A 21,822-nucleotide genomic window follows, 5' to 3' on the forward strand; every position below is an offset into this window, starting at 1 on the left:
TGCACTACCAGTGCTTTGAAAAGTTTGTAATTGTGCTTTCTGGTGGATATTGTCCCACATTCCTAGACCAACCGGCAAAGTAATTTAAAATATAATTTAACACTTTTGCTTGAGGTCTTGAGGAAACTTTCATAATCACTAATGTATGCCCGACATAGAATTAATTAAATTCAATGTCTGGTTTCCAGGCTACCCTGGTGCACCCGGGGTGGTTGTAGTCTAATCGGGTGCATAGAGCAAGAGGCCATGCCTTCTCCACATCCTCTTATCCAGTCCCATCCCTTCATTGAATCATACGCTATGTGCTGAGACAGACCGACCCGCCCCCGCGAAACCGAAACACAAGATACGGGCTTGGGTTGGAGCTGCTCCGGGGAACTCGCCATTTCATTTCAACATTTAGGGAACTTTGGCACTAAGATACAGGTATGTGCATTGCATTTCCTCCTACAACATTTGTTCTTTTTAAACCGATCTAGTCATTCAAGGATTTTCGTAGCTGAAACCGTTATCTGGGCCTGGCACTGCCTGAAAATAGGGACGCGAGAGTGGGTCAGAGATTTCAGAATAGAGGGGGCGCTAGGTCACTTTATAGGCGAGGCCTTTTGTTAGGATTGGCTTCTCAGGTGCTGTACACTGGGTTGGGTTTCAGAATAAAGCCAACATTAGCTGTGATTTTCTTTAAACGTTATTTGTAAAATAAAGTGTGTAGTTTAGACTAGAGCATTTCACCTATTTTAAAATATAGAATAACGTTAGCTGTGTCCGTGCATCTCGAGACGTCTTGTCAGTGAGTGACGAGCCTTTCCGCAAATGTCACGATTCGTAGCTGGCAAGTTAGCTGGGTTGTTGAAGAACAGCTAGTTAACTAAAACGCCCAGACCGCCCCCCCCAAAAATGTTTTTGGGCCTACCCCTTTTGTGCCTATAGCTAATATGAGGTAGGCGTCACTGAAAACCCGGAGTGGTTAGCTAACTAGCCACCAACATGTGCGCCCCTTGTCAAATAATGACATTAGCACGGCTTTGTAGCTAGCAGGTTCGTAGCCATCGCGTCAGTATATCTTAACCAGGATAATTTCGCTGTCGTGTCCAACTCAGGTGTACGTTGCTAGCCAAGTTAACGTTAGTTATAATACATTCGCATTATGATTAGCTAGTCTAGTGTCACTAGTAGTGATTAACGTTAGCTAATAGAGTAATATCTAACCACAGTGCTGCACGCTAGCTTACTTAGCACGCTAAGTTAAGTGCAAGGCCATGACATGTTAGCAAAGACTGAATATTATCGTCTTGAAACGGAACTGATCAGCCTAAGACTAGGCAATACCAGAGTTGTGCTTAGAACATATGCTACTAGCCTGTACTTAAAACATGCTACAAACATCCCTTGTAGGCAACTTTTAGGTGTAAAGAAATTACTACTTTATCTGTAGAATAGTTTCATTAGCTAGCGGTTTACATCATTACAAGCTATGCAACGTTTCACTGTTTCAATGGACAGCAGGATGTATTTTGAATTGTTAGGCTTATCACATGATCTCTAATAGTGATTGTTCAGGGCCTGACGTAAAGGAACATTTCTGTCCTACCATCTGTAGTAACGTTAGCTGTTGCGATTGAAGAATGAGTGATCCTTGAGGTATGTGTTTAACTACAGGTATTTTGAAAAATGCTCTCTGCATGTCATAACATTTTTACTGGGTTAGCTAAATCCCCCAAGTGCTGTGTAATTTTACACACAGTGACTTATGACAGGGGCCATCTACAAAATGTAGTGCATAACATTTGGGAAATGCTCACCTTATGTTGCAGCCATTAAGAATTTATACAGTAGACTATATACTTCCATATTTCCACCAGTCCTGCCTGCATCACTGACCAAGATGCTGTTTGTATTGTATACAGCACATTCATAGAACCACGTCATCACCCCATTTCACCTTTGAGGCCTTGTTCTCTTCCTGCATTCTCTGGCTATGTAAAAATGGAGAGATGCACAAAATTCTCCCCTCCCACTCCCCCAGTATCTCATCTCAATTTTTCATAAACGGAGACCATTAAAGAGAATAGATCATTTAAATGATTTACAGATTGAGGCATTTAGGACCAACTGCCTTTACCACTCCCCTGCACTTTCGAAGAGGCCAGTGCAAGTATTTGACCTGCTCCTTTTTAAGTCATTGAGTAGAGAAATTGTCACTGGTTAGCCTACTCACAGGTCATTTTCCTTACGTCAGTAGTGATTGGTCAGTTAGGACAGTGTGCATGGAAACCTCTGAGTCTTATTCCAGATATGGCTTGAGGGGGTAGTTCTATTTGTGTGCGCACACAGGTCTGGCTGCTGAGATACCTTATCAGCCTCTGGCTCCAGAAAGGAGTATTGTGGGATACTGAACTCACCCACGCTAGAGTAAACCTCATGGCTTAACCTGGATACTGAGGGATGTAATGGCTGGTTCTAATCAATGTCACCGTCTCCCGTGCGGTTACATGATCACCAATGTGGTTGTGGAAAGTCGGATGAATATAAGTTATATTAAAATGTTTACATGCTTTGCAAGAACAATTTCCCCAATCCTGTTTACATGGACATCTGAAATATGCAGAAAACCAGCAATCAAAATGAACGTTCTACCTCAAACATTTGAGTACAGACATCTAAAGTTTGAAAACCTCTAAGACTCATGCGTTCCGCTGTTCCAGACACACTAAAGAGAGGCCTGCTCGGCTGGTGCAGATCAAATACACTGCCGATAAGGTTTTTACATGTTCTAATAATTAGAAAGATTGCTCAGAAAGCCAGGTTATAATTGGTGTATGCTTACTTCAATTTTGATCTCACGCAGATTTAAGATTAGTAAAGTGACTATTGCATAATCTGCCTACTGCCATCAGTTTTAATATCAAATGATTACTGTGCATGTAAACAGTATCTGTTGGGTTTATTTGGAAGTTGTAAATTATGCTTGTTTGAGAATATAGGCCCTAGAGGACCAATACTGTATTTTGATGGATCCCCATTAGCTGTCAAGGCAGCAGCGACTCTTCCTGGGGTCCAGCAACATAAGATCGTTAGAGTTTAAATACGTGACACTTCATAACACCTTACCCAACAGTGTAATAACTCAGGCCACCACACATCTACAATACAAAATACATGGGGCGGCAGGGTAGCCTAGTGGTTAGAGCTTTGGACTAGTAACCGGAAGGTTGCAAGTTCAAATCCCCAAGCTGACAAGGTACAAATCTGTCGTTCTGCCCCTGAACAGGCAGTTAACCCACTGTTCCTAGGCAGTCATTGAAAATAAGAATTTGTTCTTAACTGACTTGCCTAGTTAAATAAAGGTCAAATTTAAAAAAATGTATACATGTGTCTTGTATAGCCTTGTCCCTTCAGTCCCTGCTGTGCCATAAGTTGTATTTTTTAAATTCGATTCTACTACTTCATCAGTTGCCTGATTTAGACGAGTTCCATGTAGTACTGTGCGCCTCCCATAGGCTATTCTTAATTTGGGATGTCTTGTGGGGTATGCATGGTGTCTGAGCTGTGTGCTAGTGGATTAAAGGACACCCCGGTGCATTCAGCATGTCAACACTTCTTACAAAAACAAGTAATGATTAAGTCACTCTCCTCCACTTTGAGCCATGAGAGATTTACATGCATGTTATTGTTAGCTCTGTGTACATTTAAAAGCCAGCCATGCTGCCCTGTTCTGAGCAAATTGTAATTTGAGGTCCCTCTGTGGCACCTGACCACCTGATTGAACAGTATTCCAGGTGGAACAAAACTAGAGCCTGTTGGACCGTTTTTTTTTTTAGAAAGGCAGAGCAGTGCTTTAATATGGACAGACTTCCCCATCTTAGCTATTGTTGAATCAACATGTTATGACCAGGACAGTTTACAATCCAGGGATACACAAAGCAGTTTGTCACCACGTTATTTATTACAAGATTTAGTGAATGTCCCAAATACAATGCTTTTAGTCCTAAATACCTTTTATTTAAACAGATAGGCCAGTTGAGAACAAGTTCTCATTTACAACTGCGACCTGGCCAAGATAAAGCAAAGCAGTGTGACAAAGACAGTTATACATGGGATAAACAAACGTACAGTCAATAACAATAGAAAAATCTATGTACAGTGTGCAAATGTAAGATTAGGGAGGTAAGGCAATAGGCCATAGTGGTGAAAAAATTACAATTTAGCATTAACACTGGAGTGAGATGTGCAAGTAGATACTGTGGTGCAAAAGAACATGGATGAGGTAGTTGGGTAGGCCATTTACCGGTGCAGTAATCGGTAAGCTGCTCTGACAGCTGATTCTTAAAGTTAGTGAGAAGTCTCCAGTGATTTTTGCAATTCGTTCCAGTCATTGGCAGCAGAGAACTGGAAGGAAAGGCAGGCAAAGGAGGAATAGGCTTTGGGGGTGACCAGTGAAATACCTGCTGAAGCGTGTGCGTTGCTATGGTGACCAGTGAGCTGAGATAATGTTCTACATTTCTGGAAAGGTGGATTAAAAAAATAAAAAAATAAAAAGCCCGGAACGGTTTGGGCACAGACCTGGTTAGTTTGACAGTACACTGCAGGCCATCTCTGCAGTAGATTGCAACTCTGCCCGCTTTGGCAGTTCTAGCTTGATTGAAAATGTTGTAGTTGGGAGTGGACATTTCAGAATTTTGTGGCCTTCATAAGCCAGGATTCAGACATGGCTAGGACTTCAGGGTTGGTGGTGTGCTAAAGCTGTGAATAAAACAAACTTAGGGAGGAGGCTTTGATGTTAACATGCATGAAACCAAGGCTTTTACTGTTACAGAAGTCAACAAATGAGAGCGCCTGGGGAGTAGGTGTAGTACTGGGGGCTACAGGGCCTGGGTTAACCTCTACATCACCAGAGGAAGAGTATGATAAGGGTACGGCTAAAGGCTATAAGAACTGTACGTTGGGAACAGAATGAAAGGAGCGGATTAGATTCAGGGCATAATGTACAGACAAGGGTATGGTAGGATGAGTACAGTGGAGGTTAACCTAGGCATTGAGTGACGAGAGGTTGCATCTCTGGAGGCACGAGTTAAGCCAGGTGAGGTCTCCGCATTTGGTGGGGCGGGTTGGACAAAAGAGCCGTCTAAGGCATGTTGAGCGGGACTGGGGGCTCTGCATTGAAATAAAACAAGAACTAACCGAAACAGCAGTAGACAAGGCATATTGACAGGCATAAAGCTATCACGGGTGTTGATCAGGAGAGCTAAGACAACGGGTAAATGGCAATGAATGGGCAGTCAGTTAGGTACATACAGGAGCGAGTTGAGGCTGGGGCCGACCAACAAAACGAGGTGCCGTGTTAGTGAATAGTCCAGCAGGCATCAGCTGTGTAGCGGAGTGATCATAGGGTTCAATGAGCAGCAATAGGTGAGTCAGGGAGCCGTTCAGTAGTCGCTACTACGCTAGGTGAGCAGGAGACACAGCGTTCAGAAAGCTAGCGGGCCAGGGCTAGCAGATGGGTCTTCAGCAATATCGCAACGGAAAAGCCTGTTGAAACCACATTGACGTCGGCAGACCAGTCGTGATGGATCGGCGGGGCTCTGTGTCGACAATAGAGTCCAGGCCAATTGGCAAAAGTAGTATTGTAGCACAAGAATTAGCTGGTAAACTTTGTCAGCTAGCCAGGAGATGAGGCTAGCCCAAGGCTAACTGGTGCTTGCTTCGGGACAGAGGCACTAGCCAACAATAGCCACTCTTTTGCAGCTAGCTAGCTGCAATGATCCGGTGTAATGGTCCAGAGCTTGCGGCAGTAATCCTGTGATGTGGTAGAGAAAAGAAGTCTGATATGCTCTGGGTTGATATCGCGCTCTGCAGACTGGCGGGTATTGACCGAGTTAGTTACACCAGCGTTTCTACCGAATGTCATTGTCGGTGAGGTGTGGACATTTTGCAGGTGAAAGATTGTTCATTTGCACAATTTTGTTGCATACTTTTCTGAAGGAAGAGCTGCATGTGTACACGGAGCAGAGGGGAGGGGAGGAGAAAAACGCTAATAGGAAGAACAGGGGGGAAAAAATGATATCTGTACAAACTCATCCAGAGCTCCCTGACTTCTGGCGGAAAGACATACGATAAGGAAAACATGAAGTTACACTTGTAGGAAATTCACGTGCACCGCACAGACATAGAACGCTATGGACTCAGTCTCCCGTTGTGCTATTTACAAATGTGACTGGTCAACTTCATAATGTCAAATGTGACGGTGAAATAAAGAATACAATCTCCTAATGTATTTCACAAGTTGACTACAGGTATTAACTAAAAGTAGCTACAAAACATGTATTGAAAAACTTCATACTCCGTACAAATATTTAAGACGCAACATGTCAACTGTTAGTCCCATGTTTTATGAGCTGAAATAAGATCCCAGAAATGTTCCATATGCAAAGCTTCTCAAATTGTGTGCACATGTTTACATCCCTGTTAATGAGCATCTCTCCTTTGCTAAGATAATCCATCCACTTGACAGGTGTGACATATCAAGAAGCTGATGAAACAGCATGATCATTACACAGGGCACCTTGTGCTGGGGACAATAAAAGGTCAGTTGTCACACAACACCACAGGTGTCTCAAAGGGAGCATGCAAATCAGCATACTGACTGCAGAAATGCCCACCAGAGCTGTTGCCAGAATTGAATGTTCATTTCTCTACCATAAGCTGTCCCACAGCCCTCACAACCTCAGACCACGTGTATGGTGTTGTGTGGGTGAGCAGTTTATCCGCCGTCATCACCTCATGTTTCAGCATGATAATGCAAGGACCTGTACACAATTCCTGCAAGCTGAAAAATTCCCAGTTCCTGCATACTCACCATACATGTCACCCATATTTGGGATGCTCTGGATCAACGTGTGCCAGTTCCCACCAATAACCAGCAACATTTCAGACTACAATCAACAGCCTAATCAAATATTCAAAGGAGATGTGTGGCACTCCATCAGGCAAATGTTCACACCAGATACTGACTTTGATCCACAGCACTTTTTTATTAACTTCTTGACGCACCCATCCCTTTAGCGGGTTAATTTATCAACACCCGCTGAATTCAAATTAAATGACTAAAAATACTTCATTTTCGTGAAATCACAAGTGCAATATAGCAAAACACAGCGTAGCTCGTTGTTAATCCACCTGGCGTGTCAGATTTCAATACAGAATTTGAGAAAGCATAACAAGCGTTTAAGTAAGAACATCTCTCTCAGTAGACAAAATTAAACACTAGCAGCCAAATAGATTGGTCACAAAAGTCAGAAATGCAATAGATTAAATCGCTTACCTTTGATCTTCGGATGTTTGCACTCACGAGACTCCCAGTTACAAATTCCTTTTGTTCCAGAAAGATTTTTTTATCCAAAATACCTCCATTTGTTTGGCGCGTTATGTTCAGAAATCCACAGGCTCGAGCGGTCACGACATCGCAGACAAATTCCAAATAGTATCCGTAATGTCCACAGAAACATGTCAAACGTTTTTATAATCAATCCTCAGGTTTTTAAAATATATAATCGATAATATATCAACCGGGACTGTCGCTTTTTCAATAGGAGAGGGAGAGACAAGCATTTCGCTACACTCGCACAAGCATTTCGCTACACTCGCATTAACATCTGCTAACCATGTGTATGTGACAAATAAAATTTGATTTGATTTGACAATGGCTGCCCCACTCTGTGGCGCAAGCAAAACTCTGCGAACACCTAGCTATCCACTGACGGGATATCTTTCTCACTCATTTTTCAAAATAAAAGCCTGAAACTATGTCTAAAGACTAACACCTTGAGGAAGCCATAGGAAAAGGAATCAGATTGATATCCCTTTAAAATGGAGGCAAGGCATCCAATGGAACAAAGCTTTCAGGAGAAACAGCACTTCCTGGTTTGATTTTCCTCAGGTTTTCACCTGCAATATCAGTTCTGTTATACTCAGACAATATTTTGACAGTTTTGGAAACTTTAGATTTCTATTCTAAATCTGACAATTATATGCATTTTCTAGTTTCTGGGCCTGAGAAATAGGCAGTTTCAAATGGGTACGTTTTTTAGCCAAAAACAAAATTCCTGCCCCCTACACTCAAGTTAAAGGTTTGTGACCAACAGATGCGTGTCTGTTTAACTAGTCATGTGAAATCCATAGATGAGGTTATAAGGAATTTATTTCAATTGACTTATTTCCTTACATGAATTGTAATATTTGAAATGGTTGCATTTATATTCAGTAAATAGTTGACTTTGTCTAATGAAAAGGTATTAACTATTGTGTCTTTTTCCAAATACCCCGGGATACCGCCCAAGCCTAGTTACTAAACATAGATGGTACTAACAAATGACAAGCTACAGGTCAGGTGTAGTGCCCTGAAAGGTTGGTTCGCCACGTTGACAATTTATCATGGGGGTTCCTGAGGCCTGTCCCTGCCAAAACAGGAGGTCCGGGGAATGGTCCAAGAGAGCTTCGTCTTCAGGCTCATTTCCATGCTAGGATATGGCTCCTGCTGCAATGGGAAATGTTTGCACCCTCCAGTCTGAGGCATAGTCAGGGCAGAACGCAATCAGGCAGATATGATGCAACTCACCCACCGCAATCCTGTCCACACTGCCTAGTGTTCTATTCTGCTTAAGAGGTCTTAACTTTCACATCTCCAATTGTCCCAACTAGTGTTTTCTGCTCTTGCAGGACAAGACTGAAATAACTGAGGGTGGGTGCTCTGGTTTGGTGCTGAGAGTTAACACACAAGACAGTGCCAGAACTGAGAAATAAAGTATAACAAAACATGCTAATCAAAAGGCCATTGTCAAGATCTATAGAACTCAGAATATAAGAAAAGGAAGTAGTCTAAGTAAAGTGTCACTGATTGGCAATAAACCTACAAAGTTAATGTTATACATGTTAAAAATAATAATAATAATAAAATAAAAAACACCTACTTCAGCACCCAGGACACACAACAAAAGACTTAAGCCACCACAAACAATGAGGTGAAAAAAAACACAAAAAAACAGCTCCTTATATAGGTGAGGAAGGGAGAGGAATGCTGATTATCAGAGTGAGTTCAGGTGTGGTGAGTTGGCAGGAGAAGGGGTGTGTCCAGAGGGTAATTAGGGAATTGGTGAGGTGGCATACTCCTTCAGGGGGTTGACATTAATATATAGAACTCTTAAATATTGGCATGAATTCACCTTTAACCACAACAACCACGCAAAATGTAGCTCATGGGCAATTCCATGGTAATGGAGACTCAGATTTTTCACTTTAAAATCTATATCAAACAAAAGCCATTGATTTCAAAGTTTAACAATCCATTGAACTCTATGCGCAAGGACTACTTAACAATTTCCACAGAATTTTACAAAAACACATTTACAAGAAGAACTGCAGATAAAATGCTGTGTTACTGTAAACGCTGTTTGTTTTCTTTCTGTGTAAATTGTCAAGTAGTCATTGTGCATAGAGTTGTATGGTTTGTTAAATTTTGAAATCAATGTTTTTAGTTTGGCACACATTCTAAGTGAAAGATCTGAGTCTCCACGGTAAATCTGTTAGTGTGGAATTGCCCCCATATGCATTCGTGCTCTGTGAGAACTCACTTGAATACAATTTATTTCTAATTGGAGAAGTTTTGTCATTGGAAATGGTCTGAAGCAATCTCTCAGAATGAGGAACAAGTGAATGATAAGTTAGCCTTACATGATGACAGTTGTTGGATATCTATCTGGCTGCTTGCTGGACTATGTGTGTGTTTGTTTGTGCATGAGTCGGTGTGTGTGTGTGTGTGTGTGTGTCAGGTGTGAAATAATGGGAGAGGTTTTACAGGCCTAGGTGAAACTGACTGTTGCACCTCAAGCCCATCAGGCCCAGAGAAGCACTGCAGCGGGAAGTTATTCTTAATGTATTATCATGGGTAATCTGCTTAATCCAAATTAGGGCCTAAGGGGGCTGAGTCCTGTGCTATTGCTGACACCAATCTGAATCCAGAGCAAGCGGGTATTGTCCTGTCAGCCACGTGCGCAACTGTTTGTATTGTTGACAACAATAGTACACTTCAAACTAGACCATGCCCCAGGGCTGAAATGTTTTAATTTCCATTCAGTGTACAAATAAAGTGATGCCTGACTAAGTAAAACAATCTCTGTTCAGGTGGTTGTTGGACAGGCATTTTTTTCTACCAATGTTATTTGGCAATGTAATGATCCTCGTGGTGAGTTTTACCACTATATTGTCTTCCACTATTGTGGTTTCTTGAAACTAATAGAGCCTACTATGTTTGCATTGATACTATGGTCTCCTTCCTCATCTCCTTTTCTACCACAGACTACCATATCCTGTAAATAAGGTATCTGTTTATTTTTAGTACATTTGCACAACTTTCTAAAAACCTTTCACTTTGTCATTATGGGGTATTGTGTGTAGATTGGTGAGGATTTTTTATTTATTTTTAATCCATTTTAGAATTAGGCTGCAACGTAAAAAATATTGGAAAAGGGGAAGGGGTCTGAATACTTTCCAAATGCAATGTATGTTTGCCATTCAAAAGGTCAATGGGCAAGATACAAGATTTAGGTGCCTTTAAAACATAAGGATTCAGACCCTTTGCTGTGAGACTCGAAATTGAGCTCAGGTTCATCCTGTTCCCATTGATCATCCTTGAGATGTTTCTACAACTTGATTGGAGTCCACCTGTGGAAAATTCAATTGATTGGACATAATTTGGAAAGACACACACCTGTCTATATAAGGTCTCACAGTTGGCAGTGCATCTCAGAGCAAAAACCAAGCAATGAGGTTGACGGAATTGCCCGTAGAGCACAGAGACAGGATTGTGTGGAGGCATAGATCTGGGGAAGGGCACCAAAAATTGTCTGCAGCATTGAAGGTCCCCAAGAACACAGTGGCCTCCATTCTTAAATGGAAGATGTTTGTAACCACCCCGACTTCCTAGAGCTGGCCAAACTGAGCAATCGGGGGGAAAAGGCCCTTGGTCAGGGAGATGACCAAGAACCCGATGGTCACTCTGACAGAGCTTCAGAGTTCCTCTGTGGAGATGGGAGAACCTTCCAGAAGGACAACCATTTCTGCCGCACTCCACCACCAATCAGGCCTTTATGCTAGAGTGGCCAGACGGAAGCCACTCCTCAGTAAAATGCACATGAAAGCCTGCTAGGAGTTTGTCAAAATGCACCTAAAGGACTCTGACCATAATAAACAAGATTGAACTCTTTGGCCTGAATGCTAAGAGGAGGAAACCTGGCACCATTCCTACGGTGAAGCATTGTGGTGGCAACATCATGCTGTGGGTATATTTTTCTGCAGCAGTGTCTGGGAGACTAGTCACAATCAAGGGAAACATGAACAGAGGAAAGATCCTTGATGAAAACCTGCTCCAGAATGCTCAGGGCCTCAGATTGGGGACTAAGGTTCACCTTCCAACAGGAAAACAACCCTAAACACACAGCCACGACAATGCAGGAGTGGCTTCGGGACGAGTCTCAATGTCCTTGAGTCGCCCAGCCGGAGCCAGGACTTGAGCATCTCTGGAGAGCTCTGAAAACAACTGTGCAGCGACGCTCCCCATCCAACCTGACAGAGCTTGAGAGGATCTGCAGAGAAGAATGAGAACTCCCCAAATACAGGTGTGCCAAGCTTGTAGCGTCATACCCAAGAAGACTCGAGGCTGTAGTCACTGCCAAGGATGCTTCAACAAAGTACTGAGTGAAGGATCTGAATACAAATCAAAGTCAGAGAGGCTGCAACCTACATTGAGACCCAATCCCTTGCTACTTTAATAAATGGATCACTGGTTACTTTAAACAGTGCCAATTTGAAATAATCCTTACATATCTTACATTACTCATATCACATGTATACTACCGTTCAAAAGTTTGGGGTCACTTAGAAATGTCCTTGTTTTTGAAAGAAATGTCCAGTGTCTGTGTTCTCTAGCCAATCATAATCTTTTCTTTTTATTGACCAGTCTGAGATATGGCACTTTCTTTGCAACTCTGCCTAGAAGGCCAGCATCCCGGAGTCACCTCGTCACTGTTGACGTCGAGACTGGTGTTTTGCAGGTACTATTTAATGAAGCTGCCAGTTGAGGACTTGTGAGGCGTCTGTTTCTCAAACTAGACACTAATGTACTTGTCCTCTTGCTCAGTTGTGCACCGGGGCCTCCCACTCCTCTTTCTATTCTGGTTAGAGCCAGTTTGTGCTGTTCTGTGAAAGAAGTATTACACAGCGTTGTACCAGATCTTCAGTTTCTTGGCAATTTCTTGCATGGAATAGCCTTCATTTCTCAGAACAATAATAGACTGATGAGTTTCAGAAGAAAGACCTTTTGTTTTTCTGGCCATTTTGAGCCTTTAATCAAACCCACAAACGCTGATGCTCCAGATACTCAACGAGTCTAAAGATGGCCAGTTTTATTGCTTCTTTAATCAGAACTGTTTTCAGCTGTGCTAACATAATTGCGAAATGGTTTTCTAATGATCAATTAGCCTTTTAAAATAATAAATAGCTAACACAACATGCCATTGGAACACAGGAGTGACGGTTGCTGATAATGGGCCTCTGTAAGCCTATGTAGATATTCCATTTAAAAAATCTGCTGTTTCCAGCTGCAATAGTCATTTACCACATTAACAATGTCTACACTGTATTTCTGATCAATTTGATGTTATTTTAATGGACAAAAAAATTTGCTTTCCTTTCAAAAACGAGGAAATTTCCAAGTGACCCCAAACTTTTGACCGGTACTGTGTATATACTGTATTTTATACCATCTATTGCACCTTTCCTATGCTGCTTGGCCATCACTCATCCATATACTTACATGTACATATTCTCATTCACCTCTTTAGATTTGTGTGTATTAGGTAGTTGTTGGGGAATTGTTAGATATTACTGCTCTGTCGGAACTAGAAGCACAAGCATTTACATCTCACATTAACATCTGCTAACCATGTGTATGTGACCAATACAATTTGATTTTAGTAAAGGGTATGAATACTTATGTAAATGTGATTTATTTTTTATTTTAAAACATTTGCAAAAAAGTTTAAACCTGTTTTTGCTTTGACATTATTAGGTTGTGGGGGTGGGGGGATTGATGAGGGGGGAAGGAAAAAACAATTTAATCAATTTTAGAGGAAAGCTGTAATGTGACATAATGTGGAAAAAGTCAAGGGGTCTGAATACTTTCCGAATGCACTGTATAAATAAAATCCATGTCTCAATTGTCTCAAGGCTTAAATCTTTCTTTACCCGTCTCCTCCCCTTCATCTACACTGACCACATTACATGCACACCAACATCCTGTTATTATTCGGGATACTCAAGTATTCTGTTTTTGAGTTGACACATATCCCGAAAATGCTTTATCCCGGGTTATGAGAAACCCGGATAAGATGCCTGGGAAATGCTAATCTAAGACTGGATACTGTGCATGTAAACAACTTATCCTGTTTTACTGTCGTTTTTTGCAGTCTGCTCAGTTTTGCAAATCATGGGTGATTTTATGTTTTCATTTTATTGTCAAACAAATTACTTCAAAAAGTAGACTATACTATAATGTGTGGCAGGGTAGCCTAGTGGTTAGAGTGTTGGACTAGTAACCGGAAGGTTGCAAGTTCAAACCCCCGAGCTGACAAGGTACAAATCTGTTGTTCTGCACCTGAACAGGCAGTTAACCCACTGTTCCTAGGCCATCATTGAAAATAATAATTTGTTCTTAACTGACTTGCCTAGTTAAATAAAGTTTTAAAAAATATATATTTTTTACTGCAGGACACTTTCATCACCTAATTTAGACATTTCTGCTTTGGTAGGCCATATTATAATTCACAACATTTGGTAGCCATTTTATAATTCACAACATTTGGTAGCCATTTGTCAACAGTAGTTTGATACATGTAGCTTCTTTTCTGCCACAACTTGTTGCCTCAGAAGTCTAAATAGAGTAGTGCTCAACGGAATATTGTCTTACATAACTAGATTACTAATGCATGCATTCTATCTAACGCTGGTGAAGTTGTCTGTTTTGTTTAGTGACCGGGGAGAAAACAGTGGAAAGATTAGTCCTGTGCAAAATGTCCAAATGTCATCAGCTTGACCAGTTTTAAGGAAATGAAAAGTCCACACGTTTCTGTTAAGACTTCGGTTTGTCTTGGGAGCATATTTTATGTGGTTGAAATACTATCTGCTTGCATAACACCAGTGTCAAAAGAACACATAACATAGCTTACACATTTTCTCAAGAAATGCTGAAAGGAAGAAATCCTATTTCTCCACTCTTGTTCCCGAGACAAAATTAACATTTGTTGTATAATTTCACTGCAAGAAATGTATAATTCTGCAGGAGTTAATATTATTATAGGCCGACACTCAGTGTGCCTATTTCAAATACAATTCTATTTAACCCATATACTTAAATTAGGAATATTCTGTTTATTCATGGCTACAAGGATACTCGTGAGTGGGATAAGACCTTAAGTGGGATATGAGCTACTATACGGAATACTGTGCACATGTAAACATGGTCACTGTTTGAATTGGATTTAACAAGGACATTAAGGGATCATAGCTTTCACCTGGTCCGTCTGTCATGGGAAGAGCAGAGCTGTGTTTGAATGCTCATACTAACTCTACTATTTGTGACGTAAATGTAGTATGCTTACTGGTCATAGTATGGATCTAGTTAGAATGCCAAACTTTCCGATATGTCGTACTACATTCGCCAAAATACGAAGTATACAAGCAGTGGACACTATTTCCGTGATTTTAGGGCCCATAATGCAATTGATCAGAAAATGGGCGTGGCTTCACAACGGTTTCATTTTGGGGGGGGGGAATTAGGATCCCCATTAGCTTTTGGCTACTCTTCCTGGGGTCCACACAAAACATAATACAGAATGACATAATACTGAACATCAATAGACAAGACCAGCTCAGACAGAACTACATACATTGCAGAAAACGGTGGAAATATGCAGCCGAAGTCCAACAAAAGCGGATACAAATTCATTGCTTTAACTAATTATGACAAATGTTAAAATGTTGAGCAATGTAATAAAGTAATGACTTTTCAAACAAGTTACCTTAGACGCTATGTCGGCTGACAATTTGTTAGCTACACTATCCTTACGAACCGCATAGAATATCATTACAGCAGTATGTACCACCGGTATGTTAGCTAGCTGCCTAACGTTAGTTGGCTATTAATACATCGAACTTACCTGTATATTAACTATATGCTATCTAACTAACTAACCAACGTTTATTGACTTGATTATTCCCGTCATAATTAGCTTAGCTAAGTAGTATAGTCGTGCGTTAGCGATGGACATTCATTCGGGTGCGTAAATTCGCTCTGGCTATCTACTCCGATTTCAGCTCACTCTTATCTGAGTGTACCAGAGACCAGAATAACTGATGAATCTACGAACACTCAACACCTGTTGACTATGGTCGATGGTAGTAAACGTCGGCAAGAAAAGCATAATTAAATTGTTGGCAAGAAAAGCATAATTAAATTGTTGCCAGCAGCACAGTCAACGCTCTGAATAACATGAAAACAGCTTAACCGACTGCTGCTTATTTGTTGTTCTTATCTCTTACTTTCTTTGTTGGTATTTTCTTAAAACTGCATTGTTGGTTAAGGGCTTGTAAGTAAGCATTTCACTGTAAGGTCTACCAACACCTTTTGTATTCAGTGCATGTGACAAATACAAATGTATTTGATTTGTCAGAGTGAGGTGTTCTCTCATTTGTGTCTGGTAGTAGCAAACCAGTTAGCTTGGGTGATTGACTGCCGTTGTATGGTCAGAACGCTCAGATCAACCCTACTCCTCGGCCAGAGCGTTCAGTGTACGCTCTGAGAGCGAAATGCTCTGAAGTAACAAACGGACAATCTGACAAAGCTTTGAATTTACTAATGCCCAGAGCACACTGAGCACTCTCTGGCACTCCGGATTGAATTTAAGAACGCACCCGAAGTCGTAAAATGTATAGCTAGTCATTTGTTATGCTAGCAAAAGGTTGCATAGCAACAGCATCAACTTCTGGTAGACAGGCGAGCACTAGTACACACAACTGAAAGGATACCGTTCTTTTACAGTATACTAAAATGAACTAATAGTATGTAGTGTATATACTCATTAAGTATGTAGTATACAGTATGTTAGTATGGGTATTCAAACACCGCTCAGGTGTTTCTAATGTTTTGTACACTGTTTATGTCCAGCATCCTGTGTAAATGCTAAGGGACATGCGTAGGCTTTACCTTGCTTGACAACGACATATTGCTGTGTCTTGGGCCTGCCAGGAGAAGAGAATTTTCACCTCCCAACAGGCTGGTGCAAAACTGCAGCTGCAGCACTGGGACAATATTTACACGTTGGTGTATTTTTGCCCCTTGCAAAGCCTTCCTCTATTGAGTTTAGAGTGTCATGTCACCCTCGAGGTGCAATCCATCAGGGTGTCCATTTTGTTTCTTTCATCTACCTAATACACACACTATGGACATGATAAAAGGTAGACAGATTAATTCAGTGCATATTGTTTCTCGTAAGTACATTGTTTGTAAGCGTTACCAACTTTAGTAGCTAGTCTACCGTGTTTGTGTGTAAAGAAAGTGTTAGGCTGTAGGCTAGAACAGTGTACTCTACTAGTCTAATAGACCCTATGACAGAGATGAGAGGACTATGGGTGAGGGAAGACACAAAGGTGTCCTCCGTACATGCTAATTACCCCTCACACACACACACATTCCCTCTGCACAGGGCTGTCTCCCTCTGACTGCAGATAACCTCCAGGAGTTGTCATATTTCTTACCAATAAATGTATGCAGTGTGGAAAAGGCATTAGCATTTTTGCTGTAGTATATCAAACCCATAACGTATTGAGGAAGTGTCAGCAGCAGCGCCAGCGTCCTCTTATTAGGGAGGCACTGGGAGAGGTGGAATGTGTTCTGGCACCACAGCTATTCGTGTCAGAATGATCTGGGATGTCTGGAAGTGCCTGTAGCTGTTCATCTTGTAAATCACGTTACCCCATTTCCCCTTTCACTGGGCTGCCCTGGCATGGATGGGGCTGTGCCAGTGTCTGACTGGCCTTGAAGTTTGGAATTGACCTAGTCCGTGTGAGAATCAACTTTTTCATCTAAAATATGTGGCAACGAAGAAGAGGTATAGGACATTTAGGAATGAACTGATCAGCTATTTTGCTATGCATTATTTGCAGCTATGACGCATTTGTTAAATGTCTTATGTTGACAGTTGGCTTATCATGTGCATGATATTCATGACTCATTCTTGCTCTGTCTCTTCAGAATGGCGCTGGACATCTATGACTCTCAGTACTTGGTGATCCTGGCCCCATCCCTGGTCATCGCCCTCATCTTCCTCTTCTTCTGGCTCTTCATGAAGGAGACCTCTTATGATGAGGTGCTAGCCAGGCAGAAACGAGATCTCAAGCTGCCACCCTCCAAACCAGACACTCGCAAGAAGAATGACAAGAAAAAGAGCAAGAAGAAGGAGAGCAGTAGCGGAGGAGGTGGAGGGGGAGGAGGAGAGTCAGAGGAAGACCTTCGGGACTTTGACATGGCTGACGCCGTGAGCAGCTCCACCGCTGAGGAGGAGGAGCCTACCCCTATGGCCCCGCCCACCCCGGTTCCTGTCCCTGTGGCAGCGCCAGCCGAGGCCCCTGTAGGGGTGAGGGAGAGGAAGAAGAAGGAGAAGAAAGCTGCCAAAGCTGCAGCTGCTCCCCCTGCCGAGGAACCTGAGGTGAACGGCTCCAAGCCAGCTGGCCGCAAAGCAGAGCCCCCTGCCCCAGTGGCTAAACCCAGTCCCCCCTCACCCCAGCTTGACCACCAGTCTCAGCCCCCATGCCAGACCCAGACCCCATGCCAGGCCCAGACCCCACCCCAGCCCTCTGGCAAGAAGAAGAAGGAGAAGAAGCAGAAGACAGAGTCTGGTGAGTAGAAGGCCAGAGTGGCTTTAGTAGGATGAGGATGTGTGGTGTCCGGGCACTTGCCTGTGTCTGCAAACGGGGCTAGCATCTTCCCTGAGGCCACTCATTAGTGTCTATCCTCCCGAATCAAATCTGATTATTTAAAGCACAGTATGAGTAGGGAGCGGGAGGGAGTTTGTTAAAATGGCCATAACCTCAAAATACCTTCTACACAAATGTGTCTATCATAGTGGCATCCTTTTTCGTCGTATCTCCTAAACCTAATTGTCCTCTTGTTCGTTCCTGTCTAGTGGAGGAAGAGATTAAGGTGGAGAAGGCTCCAGCTCCAGTCAAAAAGGAGGCTCCAGTGCTGGTGGAAACCAAAGCACAGGATGGTCCTTCCCCCCCAGACACCACCACAACCAGTGGCAAGAAAAGAAACTCTGCCAAGAAGCAGAAGACTGAGCATGGTAAGGATGATGAATACTTACTGTAGTGTAATCAAAGTCAGAGCAGGTTCAGAGACATTGTTTGACACTGCTAGCAAAAAGCAGAATATATCTAAATCTGCCTTTTTTTGAAAATGAAATCCTTGGGCCAACAATATCTTGATTTATGTGTCTGGCACCAAATATGACCATGTGCTTCTGTCTCCCCCAGCCCCAGTGGATGATGTCCAGGCTGACTCTGCGACTTCTGCCAACCACAATGATGACGCGCCCTCCAAGGGGAGTGGCAAGAAACAGAAGAACGAGGCCAACAAAGGTGCGAAACCTACGCTCTAACATATAGCTGCTATACCATGTTTATACAACGGGTGTGTCTAATCCTGAATGCTGATTGGTTAAAACATAATTCCAGCCAGTGTCTATTCCGCAAGTTACCACCGGCTAAATTTATGATGTTAAAATGGCTATTTCCTCTGTTCCATCTGACTGCGCAATCCACTGTCTCATCAGCCCAGCCAGGCAATTTATCAACTTGATCTCCATTATAAAAAAGCATCTAGACATTATCTCACATTTCTTTTAGACTAACATTTAGTTTTCAACAGCAGAGATTTGCATAAACCTTGCTGTCTGTCTCTCCGACATTTGCAACATTGTTTCAATATTCAAATTCGATCTCCAGCCGTAATATTGTGAACGTTTCAGGAGTCGGGATGAGACAGACAGCCAGGCAGCTTTTCTCAGCCAGTCGGAATCATGAATCAGCTTCATTTTTATGGATATACAAATAACTATCAATGGAAAACAGGTCAAACGAAACAAGGTGCAGCTAGTTTGCTATCTTTCCAGCTTCAGTTGGAAGTGATTGTGTTAGCTGGGTTGTTGGCTGTCTCCTCTGAACAACGGTGTCCTGACGAGAAAGCACATTTTCTATGCCAGGCGAAATTGTGCATAGCTCTTTTGTTATGGCTGTATCCAAATAAATGTCACTAGCAAACAGCTTAAACGAACGCAAATGCAGCTACTTTGCTGTTATTCTGGCTGCACTATTTGAAGTGACTGTAAGTTAGCCATAGTTGGCTAGCTAGCAAGCAAGGTTTAAGAACGTTGCCAGCCTGTATGGCAATGGAGCATTTTGAATGAACGATTGGGTCGCGTCCATAGACAGAACAAAAAGACTGAACGACTGGGTCGTGTCTCTAGCAACCGAACCATTAGAACGAACGACCAGCCGGCTTGGGTAGCAACCCTAGATTTGTGTCCGGACTATAACTTGTGGAAGGATGAAATAGTATGAATAAACAACACCTGTGCCAATATATCCTCCAGACACCGGCTTCTCTGGCATTATAACTTAATTAAAGCTGACATATGAACAGTGATATTTTATAAATGTATTTACACTGCACTAATTTATTCAACACATCAGCTACCATACAACACATAATATAATTCATCCTCTACCTGTATGTGTGTATATTTGCAGAGAATTCTGAGGTGAAGCTGAAGGAGCTGCTAGTGGGCCTGGGCAGTCTGGCCCTGTCACAGGCAGAGGCTGTGAGTGTGGTTACTGTGCTTAAAGAAAAGAACCCCTCTGCCCTGGACGCTTGGCAGAAGTCTGCAGTGAAGACTGACCCCTCATCCCTGGAGAGAGAGAGGCTCCTCACCACTCTGCAGGAGGAGGCCTCCATCGCCAAGGACAAGGTCCAGCAGCTCAGCAAGGTACAGCTGCACACACTCATAAGATAACCCTAAGATACCGGTACAATAATGGCATATCCATTGACTACATCACTGGTTGACTACCTGTGGCTTGGTGACATTTCACTGCTGCTGTTTCTGCCCTTTCCTCTGTTAGGAGCTGCAGCAGGAGAAGCAGAAGACTGTGAGAGCGGAGGCAGTTCTGAGGGACCAGCGTGGGGCAATGGAGAAGGAGCTGAATGTCGTGCAGGCTAAAGCCCAGGGAGAGCTTCAGGGCATGCAGATGAAGGTGAGCACCATCCACCACTGATACAACCTTTACCTTAACAGGCCAAACCTCAACTACCATCACCCTTTTACTGTCATGCTTCATACTCAGACATCAGTCCTAAGGCAGTATACAGAGTACTGTTTCTGATGCTGTATGTTAGGTGGTTAGAGCAACAGGTAGCCTAGTAGTTAGAGTGTTGGGCCAGTAACCGAAAGATTGCTAGATCAAATCCCCGAGCTGACAAGGTAAAAATCTGTCGTTCTGCCCCTGAACAATGCAGTTAACCCACTGTTCCTAGGCCGTCATTGTAAATAAGAATTTGTTCTTAACTGACTTGCCTAGTTAAGTTAAATTGACTCCCAGTGATTTGTACTGTGTAGTTCCAGAAGCTGAGGGAGCAGCTGGAGGGTCAGATCGCCAGGCTGCAGCAGGAGAACGGCATCCTGAGAGACGCAGTCAGCTCTGCCACCAACCAGATGGAGAGCAAGTGAGAGCCACTTCCTAGCCCTCCTAGTTTGAAAAATGTTAAGGTCTTCGTTGTCCCCCACGTTCGTACGTTAGTCGCACACAATACCTCGGACAGCACTGGCTTAATTCTGACTAAACTTGGGTGAATGATGCGTCTTGCCAAAGAGATCCTGCATTTACAAAAGTACACTGATTGGCCAGATGGTGGTGCTATAACAAAAGATTGAAAATGCTAACTTTGAAAGGTCACGCTGCTCACCCCGTTTGACCTAGAGTCATGACATTTGGTACATAGGTCCCTCTACTCACAAGGAGCAATTTTGCCATTAAGAATTTTCGGCCATTTAGAATTTAGTGGAAAACACTTAAAACGCTACTGTTCTGGCACTGAAGGACCGAACTGCGTGAATCTTGGTATCAAATTCTATTAGTCACATGCACTGCACAAAAGTTGCAGATCTTACAGTGAAATTGACTTAAAAGCCCCTAACCAACAATGCAGTTTAAAAAATAAGAATAAGAAATAAAAGTAACAAGTCGTTAAAGAGCAGCAGTAAAATAACAGCGAGACTATACAGGGAGGGGTACCAGTACAGAGTCAATGTGTGTGTGTGGGGGGGCACCGGTTAGTCAAGGTAATAGATACTTTAATAACTCTACCTACATGTAACTTCATAGATAATAACAGAGAGTAGCAGCGGCGTAAAAGGGGGCAATGCAAATAGTCTGGGTAGCCATTTAATTAGATGTTCAGGAGTCTTATGGCTTGGGGGTAGAAGCTGTTTAGAAGCCTTTTGGACCTAGACCTGGCGCTCCCATACTTGCCTTGCGGTAACAGAGAGAACAGTCTATGACTAGGGTGGCTGGAGTCTTTGACAATTTTTAGGGCCTTCCTCTGAAGGCATCACTGCCATACCAGGCAGTGATGCAACCAGTCAGGATGCTCTCGATGGA

The 21,822-nt window shown here is 42.6% G+C and overlaps 1 protein-coding gene across 5 annotated transcripts in view; it reads left to right on the plus strand.

The window, feature by feature from the left end:
- Positions 1-268: 268 nt before the first annotated feature.
- LOC112261751 (kinectin) overlaps positions 269-21,822 on the plus strand; it is a 48,413-nt gene continuing 26,859 nt past the window's right edge. For 3 of the 5 annotated variants that reach the window (XM_024437344.2, XM_024437347.2, XM_024437346.2), the window contains exons 1-7: positions 269-426; positions 17,360-18,003; positions 18,291-18,449; positions 18,640-18,744; positions 19,915-20,150; positions 20,287-20,418; positions 20,781-20,887. In XM_024437344.2, the coding sequence (XP_024293112.1) occupies positions 17,361-18,003; positions 18,291-18,449; positions 18,640-18,744; positions 19,915-20,150; positions 20,287-20,418; positions 20,781-20,887 (1,382 nt within the window). In that variant the 5' untranslated portion in view covers positions 269-426; position 17,360. Of the gene's footprint in view, positions 427-6,563; positions 6,585-17,359; positions 18,004-18,290; positions 18,450-18,639; positions 18,745-19,914; positions 20,151-20,286; positions 20,419-20,780; positions 20,888-21,822 lie in introns of those variants that run through there. The other 2 variants (XM_024437345.2, XM_042330021.1) reach the window with 2 other exon arrangements.

This window comes from Oncorhynchus tshawytscha, linkage group LG11 (genome assembly GCF_018296145.1).
Source record: "Oncorhynchus tshawytscha isolate Ot180627B linkage group LG11, Otsh_v2.0, whole genome shotgun sequence".
NCBI classification, from domain to species: Eukaryota; Metazoa; Chordata; class Actinopteri; order Salmoniformes; family Salmonidae; genus Oncorhynchus; species Oncorhynchus tshawytscha.